Source organism: Suncus etruscus, chromosome 2, assembly GCF_024139225.1.
Source record: "Suncus etruscus isolate mSunEtr1 chromosome 2, mSunEtr1.pri.cur, whole genome shotgun sequence".
Classification (NCBI taxonomy): domain Eukaryota; kingdom Metazoa; phylum Chordata; class Mammalia; order Eulipotyphla; family Soricidae; genus Suncus; species Suncus etruscus.
In genome coordinates, this window is record NC_064849.1 from 96,653,457 (window position 1) to 96,676,046 (window position 22,590).

The 22,590-nt window shown below is 40.0% G+C and overlaps 1 protein-coding gene across 1 annotated transcript in view; it reads right to left on the reverse strand.

Annotated features, from left to right (window-relative positions):
• The window catches only part of SPEF2 (sperm flagellar 2), a 191,489-nt gene that overhangs the window by 46,382 nt on the left and 122,517 nt on the right, over positions 1-22,590 (reverse strand). The window contains 2 exon segments of the mRNA XM_049769039.1: positions 1,485-1,613; positions 20,649-20,793. Of these exon segments, the coding sequence (XP_049624996.1) occupies positions 1,485-1,613; positions 20,649-20,793 (274 nt within the window).

Below are 22,590 nucleotides of genomic sequence, written 5' to 3' on the forward strand. Positions count from 1 at the left end.
TTTCTTGATGCCCCCTTTTCTGCCTTTGTCCTAAATATCCATCCCAATATCATAATATAAGTGATGTTTTTATTTCTATTCTTGTAAATTGAATTTGTTTATTTTGTGATTGTGTATCTATGTCTGCAACTACCACCAAACCTGCCATGCTTCTGCGGAATCTCAGGCAACCTTTAACATCTTAAACTAGCTGCCCTAAGCATTATATACTGAAAGAAATGCAAGGAAAGATGAAGTACACTGAGAATGACTGAAATTGGGTTATGGGGACAGAGAGGAGGTTCATGTGCTTGTCTTTTTCTGCTGTTGCGGAAAAAATATTCCACATTTTATTCCTACACTTATAAAAATAAATCGATGAAGGGGTGAAAAAGAGAGATGAAGAAACAACGAATGACCTTAAACATTAATTGTCATTGAGAAGTTAAAATATTCCAGTTTACCAAATGTTGCTTTTTAAGTATTTGTCATCTAATGTTTATTGACCACACTTTCTTTAAAATTGAGATACTCTAGTTTAGTGTCTAATATTTCAAAACTCCATTTTGAGAACCAGATGAATATTTGGCTCAATGAACTAGAGCACATAATTTGACTCTGGGAGGCCCAGGTTTGATCCCTGATGCTATATAGCCTCCTGAGCACTACTGGGGAGAAGTCACCACACTCCATGCTAAGAAAAGCCCCTAAGCACTGCCAGGTGTGGCCCCAAAACAAAACATCAGAAAACAAAATGAAAAAAATTATATTTTAAGTTGGATTATAAAATAATTGGAAAAATCCTACGGACAATGTGTCATGTGGAATTTTTGTTATAAAAGAGGTCCTTAAAGGTTTTTGATCTATGATTGGTTCTTCTGTAAATGAACAATCCTTTATGGCTTGTTATTCCTTAAAAATAATTTTCTTAGTGAGATAACCAAATTATTATTATAACCTAAAAGAATTACTTCATATAGACCTCCTTTTAACTATAAAAATCAATAGGTTCGGGCCCGGAGAGATAGCACCGCGGCGTTTGCCTTGCAAGCAGCTAATCCAGGACCAAAGGTGGTTGGTTCAAATCCTGGTGTCCCATATGGTCCCCTGTGCCTGCCAGGAGCTATTTCTGAGCAGACAGCCAGGAGTAACGCCTGAACACCGCCGGGTGTGGGCCAAAAACCAAAAAAAAAAAAAAAAAAAGAAAAAAAAATCAATAGGTTCCTTAACATACTTTGTTTCAGTTCTTTGAAACTTAAACTGCCAGTGCTCCTCTATCACTTACCTGGATTTTTTTCACTGGAAACACCAGCAGAAAATAATACAATATTCACTTCTAGTTCTCCTACAATTAACATGAATTCAAACAACTAAATGTTGCACTTTCATCAGATTCACCTTGTTTCTCACATATAGTTTAAGACAATTGATGAGTTTACTATGTAGGTTAGCCTAACATCTATTGTATAGAGAAAATGATCACTGGGGTTCTTTCCAACTTCTACCTTCAAATTGCAGTGCAGCAAAATGTTCTTCCCTTATTTTGGTTCTCAGTTCATTTCTCCTTTCCATTTCATCTAGCTCCTCAGCTGTAAGTGTTACAGGGGATGTTTCCATTGAAACTGGTTGTTTACCTGAAATGACAATTAAACATGCTGAATCAGCTGGCAGTCTGTGAGTGAGTGAATGCGTCCGGTATTTGGACATCACTAATCCAAGCTAAATGAATTTTTCATCATCTTTCCATAAGAATTCTCCCTGTGGAATCTTGACTGGGTATATCAACTCCCCTGTCCCACCTGTGTAGAAGCAAGGGAAAATAAAAATGCAGAAAGTATAGCTATGACCCAAGTTTATATTTCAAAGAGATTCAAATCAGAGTATGGTAACAGAAGTGAACAAATCCCAATATATGTGGATGCCTTTATGCCATGTGAATAAGTACAGTAACACTAGCAAAGTGTTTCCTATGCCCTCATCAAAACCAGAGAAGAACTTAAAAGAAGTTATGGCTAAAATGTTGCCATGATCAAAAATCTATTGTATAGACAGAGAGAGAGTACAATGAGTGGGGTGTTTGCTTTGCATATGATCAACCCAGGCTTGGTTCCCAGCACCTCATGTGGTCCCTTGAACACCTCCAGGAGTGATTCCTGGGTGCAGTGCCAGGAGCAAACTGGTGGAGTACTGCTGGTTATGACTCAAAAATCAAAAATATTTTTCAGCTACTGAATTTCTTTTAACTATCACTGAGTTACAATTTCTGCAGTGATTCCAAAAGAGAGTTTAAAAGAACTTATTAGTCTTTGCGAATGTGTGATTTGAATTACAGTCTCATTTTATAGTATTGTAAATCTTTCTTGAGGGGCTGTCACAAGGAGCTTAAATCTTATAAAGAAAGGCAAAATGAAACAAAGGAATCATGGCAAAACCAGCAATTGTAATAAAAGACTTAGCTTCAATGGTAGATATCTGGATTTCTCTTTTACCATCTATAAAATTAAAGGATTGGGCTCAATCAGTTATTCCAGTAAAGTAAATTAAGACTCCTTCTAATTCTGATTTTGTTATTTTTACTTTCTGAGGTGGACTCATTAGGCATATTCCTGGTAGGTGTTTTATACTTTATTTGCTTTGAATTATTGATAGAGATGTCCTTACCCTCAGTGCATTTTTCCTTTTATGGGGTTTGGACCACTCTTGACTGTGCTCAGGTATCACTCCTTGAATGTTTGGGGGCTATCTGGGATTCTACGGACCAAACCTGGGATGGCTTTATGCAAGACAAGTGTACTACTGACTGTACTAACTCTCTTGCAGCCCTTCAGTGCTTTTTCTTTTTCTTTTCTTTATTGAGCCACATCCTGCGGTGCTCAGGGGTTACTCTTGGCTCTGCACTCAGAAATTGCTCCTGGCTTGGGGGACCATATGAGATGCTGGGGATATCTGTCCTGAGTCAGCCATGTGAAAGGCAAACACCCTACCACTGTGCTACCACTCCGGCCCCTCAGTACTTTTTCTTAATGTTGCTCATGGTTGTTTACATATATGGAATCTGGGAAACATTTTCAGACCCCTAAGTGAGGTGGCCTTCTGTGTTGGGGACTGGTGAATATTTTACAAGGATAACCAAATATCTCTTATGAGATTGTGGTTGGGACTCAGAACTGGGAACAATGATTTGTACTTCTCACTTCTAAAGGAAAGGCTAAGCTATAGTCCTTGAGCGGCACATTTCATAGAAAGGCAGGACAGAAATATTACTGGAGAGAGAAACCCATCAGAAGGAACTGAACCAAAACAGCTTCTGCCAAGATAAATCCCAGTGCTGTTTCTTTACTGACTTTATCTCTTAAAGCTAAAAATCATACCCAAGGGTGAAGACAACATGCTATTGAAACACATGTTCTCTGAAGAATCAAACTCTTTCTATTGTTTCTACATACCAAACCCTTTACTTCTACCCACCCCTGCATGCTTAGATGTCACTCATTTTCCATTTTCTCTTTCTTTAACAACTGTCCCTGGCCTTCACAGAGTAGGGAGAGCTTGCCAAGATACCCTGTCCTTTGCTGTATCCCTTGTGCCTAGGCAGAAGTTATATCTGCCTGCATATATCCTTGACCAGTTTCTATTTAAGATGAGAGGCAAAAAGAGCCTGTGGGTCTATAGAGCCTAAAGGGAGGTGTCAAATGTTTATCTCTGCTGCTAGACTACTAGTCTTGAAAATTAGGGACCATGTTTGTATGTTTAATTCACCTTTGTATAGTATTCAACATGGTATACTGTATGTAGTAGGCACTGAACAACTACTATGATCCATTATGGTGGAGTGACTTTTGCCCATGTACCTCTGTTTCTTCAGCTGTAGCCTTGTCAAAAACTGTTCAATTAGTAGCCTAAAAACGGAGGCTAAAGTTTATGGTAGAATTTGCCACAAATGAAGTTATTGGGAAGGAAGCTGAGAGACTGAGGTGCCCTGGACATGCCTGAACAGGGTGAGTCCAGGTCACCAACATCATTGCTGAGGGTACCTGAGCACCGCGGGTTTGAGACCAACTCAGCACAGAATCCCCGAAGGAAGTCTGAAGTGCTCTGAAATTGCCACTACTGAGGGCGCCTGATTGCTGCGGGTTTGAAACCAACACCTGAGGAGTGTGGCAGCGAAGTGAATCTCTAGTAAATGAACTCCGCCATAAAACGTAGAAAAAAACACACAGCAAACATGACAATGAGGAAACAATGCAAGCCAACATCAGAAATATTAAATGAAGATGGCAGTTCTGATGATCCAAAAAATGCCTACCACCTAATTAGCTTCTCAGATAAGGAACTTAAGAGTAGAAATATGGAAGAGGTTCATAGAACTCAAAGAAAGTATAGATGGAGCTGAACAGACCACAAAGACAGAAATCAGAAAACTCCAGGTTGTAATAACAGGACTGAAAACTCTGTAGATGAAATAAAAAACACAATAGAAAGCCTCTCCAACAGAGTAACAGAAGCTGAGGACAGAATCAATGAGCTGGAATATGAGATACAGAACAGCTCAATACAGCAGAAGAGATTGAAAAAAAAAAACCTGAAAGCAAATGATTGACAATAAAAAAAATACTCAAGGAATATGAGCATATAAATATTGAAGTCTTTGATAAATTCAACAGAAACAATGTAAGAATCATTAGAGTCCTAGAGACCCAGGAAGAAAATCCCCAGGAAGTATCAACAGTTAAGGAAATCATTACTGAGAAACTCCCAGAACTAGACAGCATGCAACCAAATACTGCATTCCCAAAGAATACCAGCTAAAAGAGACCCAAAGAAAAGCACCCGAAGACACATTCTAGTCAAGATGACTAATCCCACAGATATGGATAGAATACTGAAAGCAGCAAGGTCAAAAAGGAAAATTACATTCAAAGGAACATCCTTAAGATTTACAGCAGACCTGTAACACGAAAACGTCAAGGCCAGAAGGCAGTGGTGGGATATAGTGTCACAATAAAATGAAATGAGTGCTTCACCTAGAATATTACGCCAAGCCAGACTTTCAGGTTTGAAAGAAGTATGCATGGCTTTACGGATAAACAACAGCTTAGAAATTTTACAGACTCAAAACCAGCCCTAAAAGAAAAGCTGAAAGGTCTACTTTAAGGAAAGAAAGACCAATAATACACTAAATGTCTACACAAAGATGGCACTAAATCCCATGACAATTATCTCTCTCAACGTCAATGGACTAAATGCACCTGTTCAGAGATACAGAGTGGGCCCGGAGAGATGACACAGCGGTGTTTGCCTTGCAAGCAGCCGATCCAGGACCAAAGGTGGTTGGTTCGAATCCCGGTGTCCCATATGGTTCCCCGTGCCTGCCAGGAGCTATTTCTGAGCAGACAGCCAGGAGTAACCCCTGACCAACGCTGGGTGTGGCCCAAAAACCAAAAAAAAAAAAAAACCAAACTAAAACAAAACAAAACAAAAATAAACAACAAAAACAAAAACAAACAAAAAGAGATACAGAGTGGCAAAGCGGATTAAAAAGGTAAATCCAACATTTTTCTGCCTACAAGGAACACATCTGAATAATATATATATATATATATATATGTCTATCCCCACTCTATCCCCAGAAAACTGGATACACATTCTTCTCCAATGCACATGGGTCATTCTTCAGGATAGACACCACATGTGCTGGCCCATAAAGCATATCTCCATAATGTCAAGAGGATAGAAATTATATAACCTCCCATCACAGACCAAAAGGCACTGAAATTAGATGTGAACTACAAAGAAACACAGAAGAAAAACTTTAACACCTGAAAACTAAACAGTTCACTACTGAACAACCAGTGGGTCTGAGATGAAATCAAAAAAGAAATCAAAACATTCCTGGAAACAAATGACAATGAAGTCACATATTATCAGAGTTTTGGGGATACAATAAAAGCAGTACAAAGAGGAAAATTTGTAACCTTGTAAGCACACATCAGAAAGGAAGGAGGGGATATATAAAAAACTTAATGACAGAGCTTTCAGAACTAGAAAGTGACCACCAAAAGGAACCAAAAATAGGTAGGTGGAAGGAAATAGCAAAGCTTAAAGCAGAAATCAATTAAATGAAAAACTAAAAAACAATTTGAAAGATCAATGAAAGCAAAAGTTGGTTCTTTGAAAAAAAATAAACAAGATTAATAACCATTGGCAAAACTTACAAAGAAACAGAGAGAGAAATCTAATACACCCGATTAGGAATGAAAAGGGGGAGATCACTACAGATACTTCAGATTCAAAGGGTAATCAGAGACTACTTTGAGAAACTCTATGCTACAAAACATGAAATCCTGGAGGAAATGGATAAATTCTTATAATCTTCCAGGGTTAAACCAGGATGATATTGCATATCTAAACAGACACATCACTACTGAAAAAATTTAAATGGTCATCAAGAGTCTCCCCAAAAACAAAAGCCCAGGCCCAGGTGGATTCACTAATGAATTCTTTCAAATCTTTCAAGAGGAACTTCTATCAATCTTCTTCAGGCTCTTTCATGAAATTGAAGAATCAGAACAACTCCCAAATAGTTTTTACGAAGCTAACAGCACCTTGATACCAAAACCAGGCAGATGTGCTGCAAAACAAAAACAAACAAACATAAACAAAACATAAACAAAACTAAAGACCAATATCCCTGATGAACACAGATGCAAAGAGCCTCAACAAAATTCTGGCAAGCAGGATCCAATGTCACATCAAGAAGATCATTCACCACGACCAAGTAGGTTTCATCCCAGGAATGCAAGGATGGTTTAACATCCATAAATCAATCAACACAATACATCGTATCAACAAAAAGAAAAATAAAACCCATATGATCATATCAATAGATGCAGAAAAAGCATTCGATATGGTTCAACACCCATTCTTATAAGAACTCATCAAGATGGGAATAGAAAGAACTTCTCTCAGTATAGTAGAGGCAATCTACCACAAGCCAATGGCAAATATTATTCTCAATGGAGATCAACTAAAAGCCTTATCTCTAAAATACAGTACAAAACAAGGCTGCCCTCTCTCACTACTACTATTTAACATAGTGCTGGAAGTTCTTGCCATAGCGGTTAGGCAAGAAAAAGATATGAAGGACATCCAGATAAAAAAGGAAGAAGTCAAGCTCTTACTGTTTGCAGATAACATGATACTTTTACAAAGCTAATATCACCTTGATAAAGGTAAAGACTCTACCAAAAAACTTCTAGAAACAATAGACTCATATAGCAAAGTGGCAGGATACAAAATTAAGACACAAAAATCAATGGCCTTTTTATACACCAATAATGAGAGGGAAGAAATAGACATTAAGAAAACAACCCCATTTACATTAGTGCCACACAAACTCAAATATCTTGGAGTCAACTTCACTAAAGATATGAAAGACTTATACAAAGAAAACTACAAAACCCTGCTTCAAGAAATAAAAGAGGACATGCAGAAATGGAGGCATATACCCTGCTCATGGACTGGAAGGATTAACATAATTAAAATGGCAATACTCCCCAAGGCATTGTACAGATTTAATGCAATCTCTTTAAGGGGTGGACACAACCCGCCATTGACCTGTGGGACAGAATTGTCCTGCAGGGTTAGGAGGAGGAACCGTTGTCATCTCTGCTTCTGACCACGCACATGCTTCACTTCCCCTCCCAGAAACCCATACCATTCTTCAAAGACATGGATAAAATACTCCTGAAACTTATCTGGAACAATAAACACCTAAGAATAGTTAGAGCAACTCTTGGGAAAAGAAATATGGAGGCATCACTTTTTTCCAACTTTAAATTATATTACAAAGCAATAGTCATTAAAACAGCTTTGTATTAGAATAAAGACAGACCCTCAGATCAGCAGAATAGACTAGAGTATTCAGAGAATGCTCCCCAGATATACAATTAATTAATCTTTGATAAATGGGCAAGAAATGCAAAATGGAGCAAGGAAAGCCTCTTAAACAAGTAGTGTTGGCAAAACTGGTCAGCCACTTGCCAAAAAAAAAAAAAAAAGGCTCAGACCTCTAGCTAACACCATGCAACAAGGTCAAATTCAATTGGATCAGTGTTCCTCAAACTATGGCCTGCGGGCCACATATCGTATTTGTATCTGTTTTGTTTCTTCATTGCAAAATAAGATATATGCAGTGTGCATAAGAATTCGTTCATAGGACCGCGTGGATGGCCGCCCTGCTCCTGCCGGGCTCCCCTTGCCTCCGGGAAGATAGGGAACCTCCGCCGACTGCGTGAACGGCCGCCCTGCTCCTGCTGGGCTCCCCTTGCCCTTGGGAGGGTAGGGAGACTCTGCCGACCGCATGGACGACCACCCTGCTCCTGCAGGGCTCCCCTTGCCTCCGGGAAGGTAGGGAACCTCCGCCGACTGCGTGAACAGCTGCCCTGCTCCTGCCGGGCTCCCCTTGCCCCTGGGAGGGTAGGGAGACTCCGCCGACCGCGTGAACGGCCGCCCTGCTCCTGCCGGGCTCCCCTTGCCCCTGGGAGGGTAGGGAGACTCCGCTGACCGCGTGGACGGCCGCCCTGCTCCTGCCGGGTTCCCCTTGCCTCCGGGAAGGTAGGGAACCTCCGTCGACTGCGTGAACGGCCGCCCTGCTCCTGCTGGGCTCCCCTTGCCCCTGGGAGGGTAGGGAGACTCCGCCGACCGCGTGGACGGCTGCCCTGCTCCTGCCGGGTTCCCCTTGCCCCAGGGAGGGTAGGGAGACTCCGCCAACCACGTGGACGGCCGCCCTGCTCCTGCTGGGTTCCCCTTCCCCAGGGAGGGTAGGGAGACTCCGCCAACTGCGTGGACGGCCGCCCTGCTCCTGCCGGGTTCCCCTTGCCCCCGGGAAGGTAGGGAAGCTACAGAAGACCACCCTGCTCCTGCTGGTTTTCCATTGCCCCTGGGAAGGTAGGGAAGCTATGCCCACCCACGCCAACCACACGAACGTGCCCTACCTATCTCCTACCTATCAGCACTAGCTGACAACAATAGGGCAAAGCAACAAATGAGGCCACAGAAAGACCACAGGAGGACCCAAACCGCAGCAAGCCCACCCAATAGTACCACTAGATCCATCCTCAGGGAGGGGACCCATTCCCACACCACAGGTGATAGAAACAGGCTGACACTGGAAGGAACAGCACTCCAAAGCACACCAATAAACCAAAGAATTATGGGTAAATCAAAGAGATCCCTAAGATCTGATGATACAGAGACAAACCCTAACAAGTTTCCAAGTCCGCCAAAACGCACAGATCCATGAGAAGGCGACCTAAAAGCAGCAATGAGGAAGGAAACACAAGAATTAATAAAAGAAATGAGAGAAACCTTAGCTAAAGAGTATAAGATATCTATGGAAGAACGAATCAGCCAAATTAAAGAAGAAATGTTAAAGATCATGAGAGAGTCCATACAAAAAGAAGTGAAGGAATTAACAGACAAAGTAACAAGCCTTACTAGCAGAAACACAGAGTTGGAGAAACACATTGAAGAACTCGAAGGAAAACTGCAAACAAAAAAATGAACAAGAAACCAACAAAGAAATAAAAGGCAAAGCACTGGAAGGAAAAGTCCAGTACCTAATGAACAAGGACAAAAGAAACAATCTAAGAATCGTGGGTATACCAGAAGGGGAGGAAATAGGGAAAGGGGAAGAACAAGTAGTCAGAGAGATAATAGCAGAGAACTTCCCCACCCTCTGGAATGAAACTTCAGGCCAAATCCAAGAAATCTAGAGAGTCCCTAATAAAATAGATCCTAATAAACCGACACCAAGACATATAGTAATTCAAATGGCAAAAAACAAAGAGAAAGAGGAACTTCTTAAGGCAATAAGAGAGAAAAAAACCTCAAGTACAAAGGTAGGGACATAAGAATCAAACCAGATCTCCCAGTTGAAATAATTCAAGCAAGAAGACAGTGGAATGACATATTTAAACGACTGAATGAAAGAAACTTCCAACCTAGAGTCCAATACCCAGCAAAATTATCATTCATATGGGAGGACAGACTAAAAACATTTTCAAACAAGACCGAACTAGAGCTATTTGTGCAAACAAAACCGATCCTAAACAACCTACTCAGAGATGAACTACACAATCCAAACCCCCGATTGTAACAAAAACCACCCTACACAACACAACTGCACAACAGTCCTCTCTCTCAATAATTTCCCTAAATGTTAATGGACTAAACTCTCCAATTAAAAGACACATAGTAGAGAACTGGATTAGGAAAAATAAACCAGACTTCTGCTGTCTACAAGAAACACACCTACAGCTACAGGATAAGCATAGGCTTAGAATCAAAGGATGGAAAGTAATTATTCAGGCCAATGGAAAACAAAAAAGAGCAGGGACAGCTATTCTTATATCAGACCAAATTGCATTCAACCTCAAGAAAGTGATCAGAGATAAAGAGGGTCACTACTTACTGATCAGGGGAACATTAGACCAAGAAACACTAACCCTGGTCAATATCTATGCACCCAATGTAGGGTCAGCAAAATATGTGAGGCAACTACTGGCCAATCTGGAGAAACACATGAAGGGAAATGTGATAAAAGTAGGGGACCTAAATACTCCACTATCACCACTAGACAGATCCACCAAACAGAAAAATAGCAAAGAAATAAAAGCCCTAAATGAAAAACTAGAAGAATTGGGGCTAATAGACTTATATAGAGCCCTCCATCCCCAGAAAGCAGAATACACATTCTTCTCAAACCCACATGGAACCTTCTCCAGAATAGACCATGTCTTAGGATTCAAAGCCAACCTACATAAGATCACAAAGGTAAGGATCATTAGAAGTACCCTTTCAGATCACTATGCAACAGAGGTCAAAATTGATGTCAAGAAGAAACAATGGAGAAAAACTAATACCTGGAGATTAAACAACATGCTGCTCAATAACTGCTGGATCAAAGAACAACTCAAGGAAGAAATAAAAAGATTCCTTGAGACAAATGACAATGAAGAGACAACATGTCAAAATTTGTGGGACACAGCAAAAGCAGTAATTAGGGGGAAACTCATAGCAATACAGGCCTATGTCAAGAAACAAGAAAATAACAAAACCAACAGTTTAAAAGATCACCTCAAAGAATTGGAACAACAGTAACAGAGAAATCCAACCACAACCAGAAGGCAAGAAATAATAAAAACCAGAGCAGAAATAAACAACATCGAAACTAAGAAAACAATACAAAAAATCAATGAGACCAGGAGTTGGTTTTTCGAAAAAATAAACAAGATAGACAAACCATTGGCAAAACTCACCAAAAAAAAAAGAGGGAAAACACCCAAATCAGTAGGATCACAAATGAAAGGGGAGAGATTACAACAGAACCCCAAGAAATACAACATATTATGAGATCATACTATGAACAACTATACTCAACTAGGCTAGACAACCCAGTAGAAATCGATAGATTCGTAGACAAACACCCTCTTCCAAGACTGGAAAAGGAAGATCTAGAAAGCCTAAACAGACCAATCACCTCAGAGGAAATTGAAGATGTAATTAAAAAACTCCCTAAGAACGAAAGCCCAGGCCCAGATGGATTTACAGGTGAATTCTATCAAACATTTCAAGAAGACTTACTACCACTTTTCCATAGGCTTTTCCAAACCATAGAAAAAACAGGAATCCTCCCCAACTCCTTTTATGAGGCTAATATCACACTCATTCCCAAAGAAGGCAAAGACACCACCAAAAAAGAAAACTACAGACCAATCTCACTAATGAACGTAGATGCAAAGATACTTAACAAAATCTTAGCAAACCGAATCCAACACTTCATCAAAAAGATCATACATCACGACCAAGTGGGATTCATACCAGGAATGCAAGGTTGGTTCAACATACACAAATCAATCAATTTGATACATCACATCAACAACATGAAAGACAAAAACCACATGATCATATCAATCGATGCAGAGAAGGCGTTTGACAAAATCCAACATCCTTTCATGTTAAAGACACTCAGCAAAATAGGGTTAGAAGGAACTTTCCTCAAGATAGTTACAGCTATATATGAAAAGCCTACAGCCAACATTATACTTAATGGCGAGAAACTAGAAGCATTCCCACTAAGGTCAGGAACTAGACAAAGCTGTCCACTCTCTCCACTCTTATTCAATATAACCTTAGAAGTCCTAGCAATAGCAATCCGACAAGAGAAGGGAATCAAAGGAATTCAAATAGGGAAAGAGGAACACAAGCTATCTCTATTTGCCGATGACATGATGATATACATCAAAAACCCTAAAGAGTCCACAGTAAAACTCCTAGAAACTATCAGCCAATACAGCAAAGTGGGTGGATACAAAGTCAATACACAAAAGACAGTAGCGTTTCTATATACAAAAAATGAAGTTGAGGAGAGAGAGATTAAAAATACAATTCCATTTAAGATAGTATCAAAAAATATCAGGTATCTAGGAATCAACCTTACAAGAGAAGTGAAAGACCTATACCAGGGAAACTTCAAAACACTCCAGAAAGAAATTGAAGACGATCTAAAGAAATGGAAGAACATCCCATGCTCATGGATAGGTAGAATTAACATAATCAAAATGACTATCCTACCCAAACTCCTATATAGATTTAATGCAATCCCTATCCAAATCCAGACACAATTCTTTAAAGAATTAGAACAATCATTCATAAAATTCATCTGGAACCACAAAAGACCCAGGATAGCCAAACACATACTGAAAAACAAGAAGCTGGGTGGAATCTCCTTACCTAACTTGAAACTATACTATAAAGCCATAGTAATCAAAACAGCATGGTACTGGAACAGAGACAGGACCTCAGACCAGTGGGTCAGGACAGAATTCCCAGACATAAACCCCCAGATATACAGCCAACTAATATTTGATAAAAGAGGCAAGAATCTGAAATGGAACAAAGAAAGCCTATTCAACAAATGGTGTTGGTACAACTGGAAAACCACATGTACGAAAGTGAAAATCAACCCATACCTCACTCCTTATACAAAAGTCAACTCAAAATGGATCAAAGACCTTGAAATCAGACCTGAATCTATAAAGTTTATCGAGAATAAAATAGGGAGAACACTCGAAGACCTATATATCAAAAAGGTCTTTGAGAATGGAGCACCAATGGCAAGAACCTTAGCAGCAAACATAAACAAATGGGACTACATCAAACTAAAAAGCTTCTGCATGACGAAAGAAACCTTACTTAATGCAAGAAGACAGTTAACAGAATGGGAAAAAATCTTTTCACTAGACATATCAGATAAAGGGCTGATATCTAGAACTTACAAAGCACTCAGAAAACTGAGCCCCTCAAAACCAAATAAAGCCATAAAAAATGGGGAGAAGAAATGAATAGACACTTCTCTGAAGAAGACAGAAAGATGGCTAACAAACACATGAAAACATGCTCACCGTCACTCATCATCAGAGAGATCCAAATCAAGACAACAATGAGATACCACCTTACACCAGTGAGGATGGCTCACATCAAAAATACTGAGAACAATCTTTGTTGGCGTGGATGCGGTATGAAGGGAACTCTCATCCACTGCTGGTGGGAATGCCCCCTAGTCCAACATCTATGGAGAACAGTCTGGAGAGTACTCAAAGAACTCAGAATTGAGCTCCCTTTTGACCCAGCAATTGCACTCCTAGGTATATACCCCCAAGTTGGAAGAACATTCATTCCAAAATACGTGTGCACCCCACTATTTATCGCAGCACTCAGTATAATAGCCAAATCTTGGAACCAACCTCGATGTCCAACAACAGATGAATGGATCATTAAGATGTGGTATCTATACACAATGGAATATTACATGGCAGTCAGAAATGATACAATCACAGATTTTGCAGCAACGTGGATGGACTTAGATCATGTTATGTTAAACGAAGTAAGTCAGAAGACAAAAGATAAACACAGAATGGTAGCACTATTCTGAAGCACATAGAACATACATCTCAATCACAACTAATACTTAACAATCAAATAACAGGGTCTAACAGGGTAGAAACTCCAATCATTGTAATAGTCAACATATACCTGGGAACAGTGCCCAAAACACATGAAAAAGGAACAACACAAACTCTCGACTACACATTATACCACAAAGAAAACAGCAACACCAGAACAGCAGCATAGAGAGAACAGGTACGTAATCAACCTTCTACAATAATGGCCCATAATAATCCTGTAGAGATCGTATACAGGAACACAGGTAAAGAATACTATGCCAAACCACTGACTCCAATGGAAACATCCCATAAAAATACGTATTAATGCCTCTATCTTACTATATTTAAAATAACCTCTCAGCTTTTCTGTCCACAGGCGTTCTTGGATACAAAGGGCGGACAAGCTAAGTTGGCAGCTCGGGATACCACACGAGATACCATGCCCAGTTTGCACTATGAGATGGCCCCGAGAAAACTCTTTAACATACACTTTATCTCTAGGTTTACCTTCTTTTAGGGTTTCAAGCACGTGACCAGTCAGACCACCAAAGCAGTAACAGCGACGTACTGGCCCAAACTACATGTTCTATTCACTGAACACATTCAAGCAAACTAGCATTCCCTTGCTATTTCTCCTCTCTTCTCACCACTTTCTTAGCTATTTTTTTCTTTTCTATTCTTTTCTTTACTTTCTATCCTTTCTCTTCTCCCTTTCTTTCTAATGTATTTTTCTCTTTTCTCCCTCCCTACCCCTTCCATACACCTTACCCTTTCCCCCCTCTGGAAATCCAACTATCCCTCCACCCCTCAATCCCATCCAGACCTCCCTCTATATTAAAACACTTCACCCTCAGTCCTTAATCTATTAGGCAACAAGATCGACCTCCTACCCCAACGAACCAGTACCCAGCACCCAAGAGAAGGGACACCCAGTCAAACCCACACCTCGTCCCAGGCAAGAAAAGACAGCCAACTCCCCTGTGGACTCATGCTGCGAGGCCCTCCCTACCAACTCCCCCTAACGTGGACTGTTTCTTGAAACCGGACCTAGGTCCAAAAGTATCCCCAATGCAAGAACTCTTCCAAGACCTCCCTGCCGCAAATTTTTACCAACCTGAAGAAGGTCAGGGGGTGTGATAGGAAGATGCCTGGGAACCCACACATCACAAGAAAAACCCAAAAGACAATGGGAAAAACTGTACTTCCAACATAGGCATAAGACCTGTAATACACCACCTCATTACCTGCTCTCACCCAAATGTAAGGTAGTCTTTTGCACCACTTTGGTCCTTTAAAAATTTCGCTAACTCATTTTAGTTCTTTTTTTTTTCCCCTAAATTTATTTATTTATTTTTTTAAATGTTGGTCCTATATATACATTTGCGAGCACATACATTTTTATTTATTTTATTTTATTTTATTTTATTTTTTTTATCATTTTTGGGTATGTGACCTGTGTCTGTTATCCCCTCTGTCCACCCCCAACTACACCGACAATACAACGTAGCTCCACTTCCCCCTGCAAAGACACACTAAATAAAGGGGAAATCTTACTTATAAAAAAAGAGCTCTTATCTACTAGAGATAGGAACTCATAGTTGTTTACAATACAGGGATATCTCCTACCTTGATAATATGTCATGTGGAATCAACTTAGACCTCAGATGATTAGATACCATTTATCCAGCCTTGAACCCTGGATCCCAGACATAGAATCGGCACAGCTCTTCACAACAGCTGCAGGAAACAAACTCCATCCGGGACAGCCTTAATACTGCGGGGTCAACAACAAGGGCCAGCTCTAACATGATATCCTGACAACGAGGAAAATGTGAACAACTTGACCTTAGAGCAGATTAGCCTACCTTACCAGCTAACGACAAGACAAAACCAGAAGACTAGGCACCCTTTGGTAGGTCCAAAAGCCAAGATCGTGACTTACAGATGACTGGCTACTAGAACCACGACCAGACAGTATACATCTTGGGACCAATAAAAAAGCCCTAGTTTAGGGTTTGAACTATGACTTGCACAATAAGCATGATCCCCAGTCCCAAAGGTCTGACAGAGACAACTGCAACAGAATGGGGCTTCTGGAAGCACAAAGAAAGACGCTATCCTAGGTGCCATCCTAGGTTCAGTGCAAAGACCAAGGTCACCAACCACAGAAGATGGATTAAAACGACACTGAGGTAACAGAACCTCTAGAACCATAAAGACTGACTCCATCATAAGTCCCACCTCAGGATCTGTGCAGATACTGAGACCTCTAAACACAGAGCTCTGAGTGTATCACCCTGGACAGAACAGAAGTCTTCCACACACCAAAAAAACACCACCGGGAGGATAAATGATCCTGAGCAAACTCTAGAGCTGATCCCATGACAGTATACTCCAAGGACGGAGAAACCCCATATTTCTTAGGCCAAGTGAATTCCTTTTCGAATGACCCCAATATTTACTGTGCCAGGGCAGGAGGGGAAAAAACAAAAGTACAAAAAGCACAAAACCTTGGTTATTTTATATATATATATATATTTTTACCTTCATTTATTATTGTTATTATTATTTTTATTTACCTAGCTATTTTGGTCGATTTCTCTGTTTGGGTGTGATTATTGAAATCGTTGTCCCCAATTATACTTATTTTTTTCTCTTCTTTTCTTTTCTTTCATTATGTGCTATGCTATGTTTCTTATTCCAAGACCATGGCGTGTTTTTGGTTTGTTTGTTTGTTTGTTTTTAGTTTTGTTTTTCATCTGTTTTTTGTGGTGCTTATCGATATAGCTGGAGTCCTCACTGGATAATTGACACTTTTTTTGGTACTGGTGGAGTGTTTCACCTTCTTTCTCTCCTTCATCCCCCAAATCGATGATGAGAGCCTCTAGAAGGATTCCGCCCATTTTGGGAGTATTAGACTCTTACCCCAGTTTATTTATCTTCTCTTTTTCAGGTAAAACCACGCAACTTGAACTAGCTAGTCCTGCCTACAGTTAGAGGGGGAGATAAGGGAGGCATCAAGACCAAACAGGTGCAAGACTACTAAGCAGTGGGTTGGATACAGAGGGGACCACATATTCTAGCCGCCCTGGGGGTGAGGGAAGAGGAAACGGGAGGTAGGACAAAAACGGAAGGGTAGGGAGGACAATTTGGTGATGGGAATCCCCCCTGATTTTATGTAAATATGTACCTAAAATGTTATTGTCAACAATATGTAAGACACTATGATCAAAATAAAAATTATATTAAAAAAAAGAAAATTAAAGATACTTAAAATCAAGCTTTCATCAATAAAATTTTATATGCTAATGTAGAATTAAATATTTTCAATAAATAGCAATATATTTAAGTTTTAAAAAAATAAAAATAAAAAATAAAAAAAATTTTAAAAAAGAGATAAATTGCTAAAAAAAACTGTGATATATCTACACAATGGAATACTATGCAGCTGCTAGAAAAATGCAGTCATAAATTTTGCTTATACATATATAGACATGGAGAGTGTTATGCTGAGTGAGAAAGAGAGAGGGGAAAGAGAGAGTGTGTGTGAAGTAAAATGCATGCTCCAAAGTAGGGGGAGAGGGTGGTTGGTTGGGAGGGAAGAGAGCATCAGGGGGGGTGAGACACTGTTGACACTATCAGGGGGAAATGTGCACTGGTGAATGTTGTTATACATTGTATGACTGTAATTCAATCATGAGCAATTTTATCTGTGAAAAAAACTGTATTATGAATAACCTTATAAGTATGGTGTTTAAATAAAAAAGAAATACCATGTTTAGAATTAACAAAAAAAAAAGAATTCGTTCATAAGTTTTGTTTTTACTATAGTCAGACCCTCCAATAGTCTGAAGGACAGTGAACTGGCCCCCAGTTTAAAAAGTTTGAGGACCCCTGAATTGGATTAAAGACTTGATATCAGACCTGAAATCATAAGGTATGTATAACAACACGGAGGTAAAATACTCTAGGACATTGAAACTAAAGACATCTTAAAGGAAGAAACAGCACTCTCTAAATAAGTTGAAACAGAGATTCACAAATGGGACTACATTAAGCTCAGAAGTTTCTGCATTTCAAGGGAAATAATGCCTAGGATACAAAAGCCACTCACAGAATGGGAGAAGCTACTTACCAAGTACTCATCAGATAATATCTAAGATATACAAGGTACTGACAGATCTTAACCAGAAAAAAATCTAACTACATCAAAAAGTGAGAAGAAATGAACAATTTCTCAAAGAAGAAATACAAATGACCAAAAGGCACATGAAAAAATGCTCCACATCACTAATCATCAGGAAGATGAAAATCAAAACAACAATGAGGTACCATCTCACACCACAGAGACTGGAACACATCACAAAGAATAAGAACAATCAGTGCTGGCAGGGAGGTGGAGAGAAAGGAACTCTCATTCACGGCTGGTGGGAATGTCATCTAGTCCAGCCCTTATGGAAAACAATATGGAAATTCCTCAAAAAACTGGAAATTGAGCTCCCATTTGCTCCAGCTTTACCACTCCTAAAGATATGCCCTAGGAACAAAAAAATCCAATATAAAAATCTCTTCCTCACAACTATACAAATATTCCTCGCTTAACACCTACCTGTTTAGCAACTGCTCGCACTTACGACCATCTCTTCACCATTATTTTATTTTATTTTATTTTATTTTATTTTAAATATCCTTTTTTCACCTTGTACACTTTACAGTACAATACTGTGGTTTTTGGTGCTTCAATGTACCTACTTTACTAACTTTATGTTCTGTAATACATTGCAGTACTCTGTGTAAATTACACAACCTATGCAAATTAAAGCAAGTGGAAGTTTTCATTCTCATTATTTTACTTATTCAGAATACTGTATTGTCAAGTACTATGCATATACAGTATTACTGTATATGGTACATGCAGCTCCTCACTTAATGACCAATTCACTTAACGACCAAGTTGAAACGGAACTTGGTCATTAATCGAGGAGTATCTGTATTCATCGCAGCACTTTTCACATTAGCCAGACTCTGGAAACAACCAAGTTGCTCTTCAACAGATGAATGGCTAAAGAAAATGTGGTACATATATATTGTGTATGTAAACATTTCAATGGGATTATTATGTTACTGACCCTACCCTGATTGGTGATTGTGCCCTACCCTAAGGTGTGACCTGGCATTCTGCTCCCACCCTAGGGTGGCACCTGATTCTGCTCCCACCATTGGGTGGTACCTGATTCTGGGGTATAAAACAAGGGTCTGTGAAAGGCGAAGGGCTTTTTTCCTGGGGCCTATTCTGGGGCCTTTGGTTTCGGCCTCTTCACGGAATAAAGAGCTGTTTTCTTCGGAAGCCTGACTGCCTCTTGGCTTTCTTCCCGCCGCATTCACCTCAGAACCACCGGCTGAACAGGGTAACAGATATGTGGTCCGAGCTGGAGGAGAAAGGCCTCATCCTTCATCCCTCCATCAGTCAACCCCATCAGGGACTGACTTGCAACACATATACACAATGGAATATTATGCAACTGTCAGGAGAGATGAAGTCATGAAATTTTTCTATACATGGAATCTATTCTGTGAAATTAGTCAGAGAGAGAGACACACAGAGAATAGTCTCACTCATCTATGAGTTTTAAGAAAAATTAAAAACATTGAAAAATTCCCAGAGTTGAGGGCTGGAAGGACCGGCTCAAGATATGAAGCTCACTACAAAGACTGGTAAGAGCAGTTAGAGAAATAGCTACGCTGAGAACTATCATAACAATGTCAGTGAGTGGGGAATGTAGAGGATCTGCTGTCTCAAATGCAGGTGGGGGGGGAGTAGGGGAGGAAAGAGATGGGGGCATTGGTGATGGGAAGGTTGCATAGGTGAAGGGGGGTGTTTTTGTTATGACTGAAGCCCATATACAATTATGTTTGTAATCATGGTGTTTAAATAAAGAAATTATTTAATTAAAATAAAACAATTTAAAAAGAAAGAGGTTGGGGCCGGAGTGGTGCTGCTAGAGATAATGCATCTGCCTTGTGCTAGCCTAGGACAGACTGCACTTAGATCCCCTGGAGTCCCATATGGTCCCCCCAAGCCAGGAGGAATTTCTGAGAGCATAGTCAGGAGTAACCCCTGAGTGTCAATGGGTGTGGCCCAAAACAAAAAAAATAAAAAAAAAAATGAATTAAAAGAGGTTAATGGGAAGTCTTCCCTGGATCAAACATTTTATCTTTTTATCTTTTTTTTTTCCCATCATGTCTCTAAGGCAGAGATCACAGCACAAGGACTCCAAGCAGAAGGAAGAAGTACTTGCTTGAATTAATTTGCATCTGAAACTCAGTCTTTTTACAACACCCGCTCTTGGTCTCTAGAGCAATTATTAGCCTCCTGCTGCACAGTTTTCAGATTGCAGCCATTTTAGGACCCTTTTAACATGTTCAAAACTGTTTTTGAGGCTGATTTTTACTCTGGATACATTAGGCTAATGGATAAACTGGTTATGCTGGACTTGGATTCCTTATTATCTGCCAAGCAACAGCCTAATTTATAGAGGACTAGGTCTTCAAGTTAAACAGAAGGAATGGCATTTTAGTTGGGTTAAATGCCTCTTTCCTACAAAGTAAAGGCCAAAGTATTCTGAGTTTGGACAACACAGGCTCTGAATAAATAAATACCTTTTCCTTTTTTTTCTTCTTTTTTTGCTTTGGGTGACTCCTTTTTGCCTTTTTTATTTATATTCACTGGAGGAGATCTCTCCTTTTGTTCTGCCTGCTGGATTTCTTTTTCTTCTTCTAGTCTTTGATGGATTTCAGCAGCCAACTGGTTGTATAAAAGAGCAGTATCTTAGTGAGTGTGATGTTTACAAAATATGAGAGCTATTTGAATTTTATCATCACCCAGTTCCATTAGGACCTCATCACTGCAAACAAGCAAGTCCTGCCATACATCAGACTTAATGGAGTTCACAGTGGAAAATTTACTCAGGTGAAAATCTGATCCATGCCAAAAAGTGATTTCTCTGCAACCATTTAAAGACTCTTAAATTTTGCCAGTTCAATATTGCAAAACATTCTTGGTTTTCCTCATTGACACCTTCAGAGTTGTTCAAACATTTTCTTTTTCCCTTTTGGCCAGGCATGGTGTGAGGGGGTGGCAGGGAGAAGAGATTCTCAGCAAATCTGACCAGCAGTTTAGTGCAAGGCCCAAGGATACCATGTTACTCAAAATCTGTGATGCCAGGATACCCAGGTGAGCCTGGCAGTGCACTAGTTCTACAGGCCCACACTTTACTTCACATAGCTGCATCCAGGGGTACAAACAGCAATGACTGGGGAGCTACGTGTGCTGAGAATCAAATGCAGGTAGAGTTTATGCCTATACTCTCTGTATGCAAATGCCTTGTCTTCCAGATGCCTATTGTCTCTTGGCCTTTGGAATAGAGCATCCCTTATACAGTGTTTCTCAATATTCATTTTTGTCATTACTATTTTTATATTATTACAATCCATAGGGTTTTTAAGACAGTTCCTCCTAATCATATCTCTCCATGAAATTTTAATCCTGCTAGTGTCTGCTTATAGGTGCTATTCAAGTCGGTAGTTTGAACATAAAATGTGTAAGGGTTTTTAAGCACCCCTACCAATTTATAGGAATTCATGCAATTTATGGGTTGTACGCATTTGAATTCTGAGCTTTCCCTCTATATACACTATCCCAGAGAGAAATACCCTTTAACTTAGTTTTGGATCCATACCTAGGAGACCTCAGGGCTTATTCCTGTCTGTGTGCTCAGAGTTCACTCCTGGTGGGGCTTACATTATGATTTTTGGTGCTGGAGACTTAACATGGATTGACTGCATTCCTATTGCTGTGGACCTAGTGCATTGCCAGGCTTACCTGGGTGTCCTGGTAGCACAGATTTTGAGCAACATGGTATCCTTGGGCCTTACACTAAACTACTGGTCAGGGTTTTCTGAGAATCTCTGGGAAAGTCCCAGGATTTCCCAAGAACCACTTGAAAGCAACTCCCTGCTACCCCCATAACCTACACCGAGCCAAAAAAAAAATGTTTGAAGAACTACGAAGTTGTCACAATCTGAAAGTGTCAATGAGAAATATACTTCCACCTGCTGTCCTATTGCTCTGATCCAGATGTGCCATTTCTGAAGGTGGCCTTTTACACCAGCTAGCCTCATAATAGATTCTTAGCTTTCTCTTCTCTGAAAACTTTTAGCTTCTTCTCATCTTAGCAGACCCTTCCAGTTACTCTCCCAAATGTCCTGGTTTCTAAGATGAGTTGTGTGGTCACCCTGAAGCAGGCGGTCAGTGAGGAAGGGTAGATTCTGCAGAGATTGCTCCATCTCTACACTCAGTTGTATTTTGAGCTTTTGGCAGTGAAGAATACTACTCTTGAGGGCTGTGCTTGTACTTGGAATGACTGCCCTCTTTGATCCAAATGCTCCTGCAGATGAGTAGCATCTCTGGGTATAATGCAAGAAAAGTGAGGGCTGAGAAAACAATGTCCTCAGAGAAAGAAAGTAAACCTTGGCACACCACAAGACAGCTCCATAGAGGCTGAAACCTTAGACACATATGACTTGTAACCTTAGCATCTCC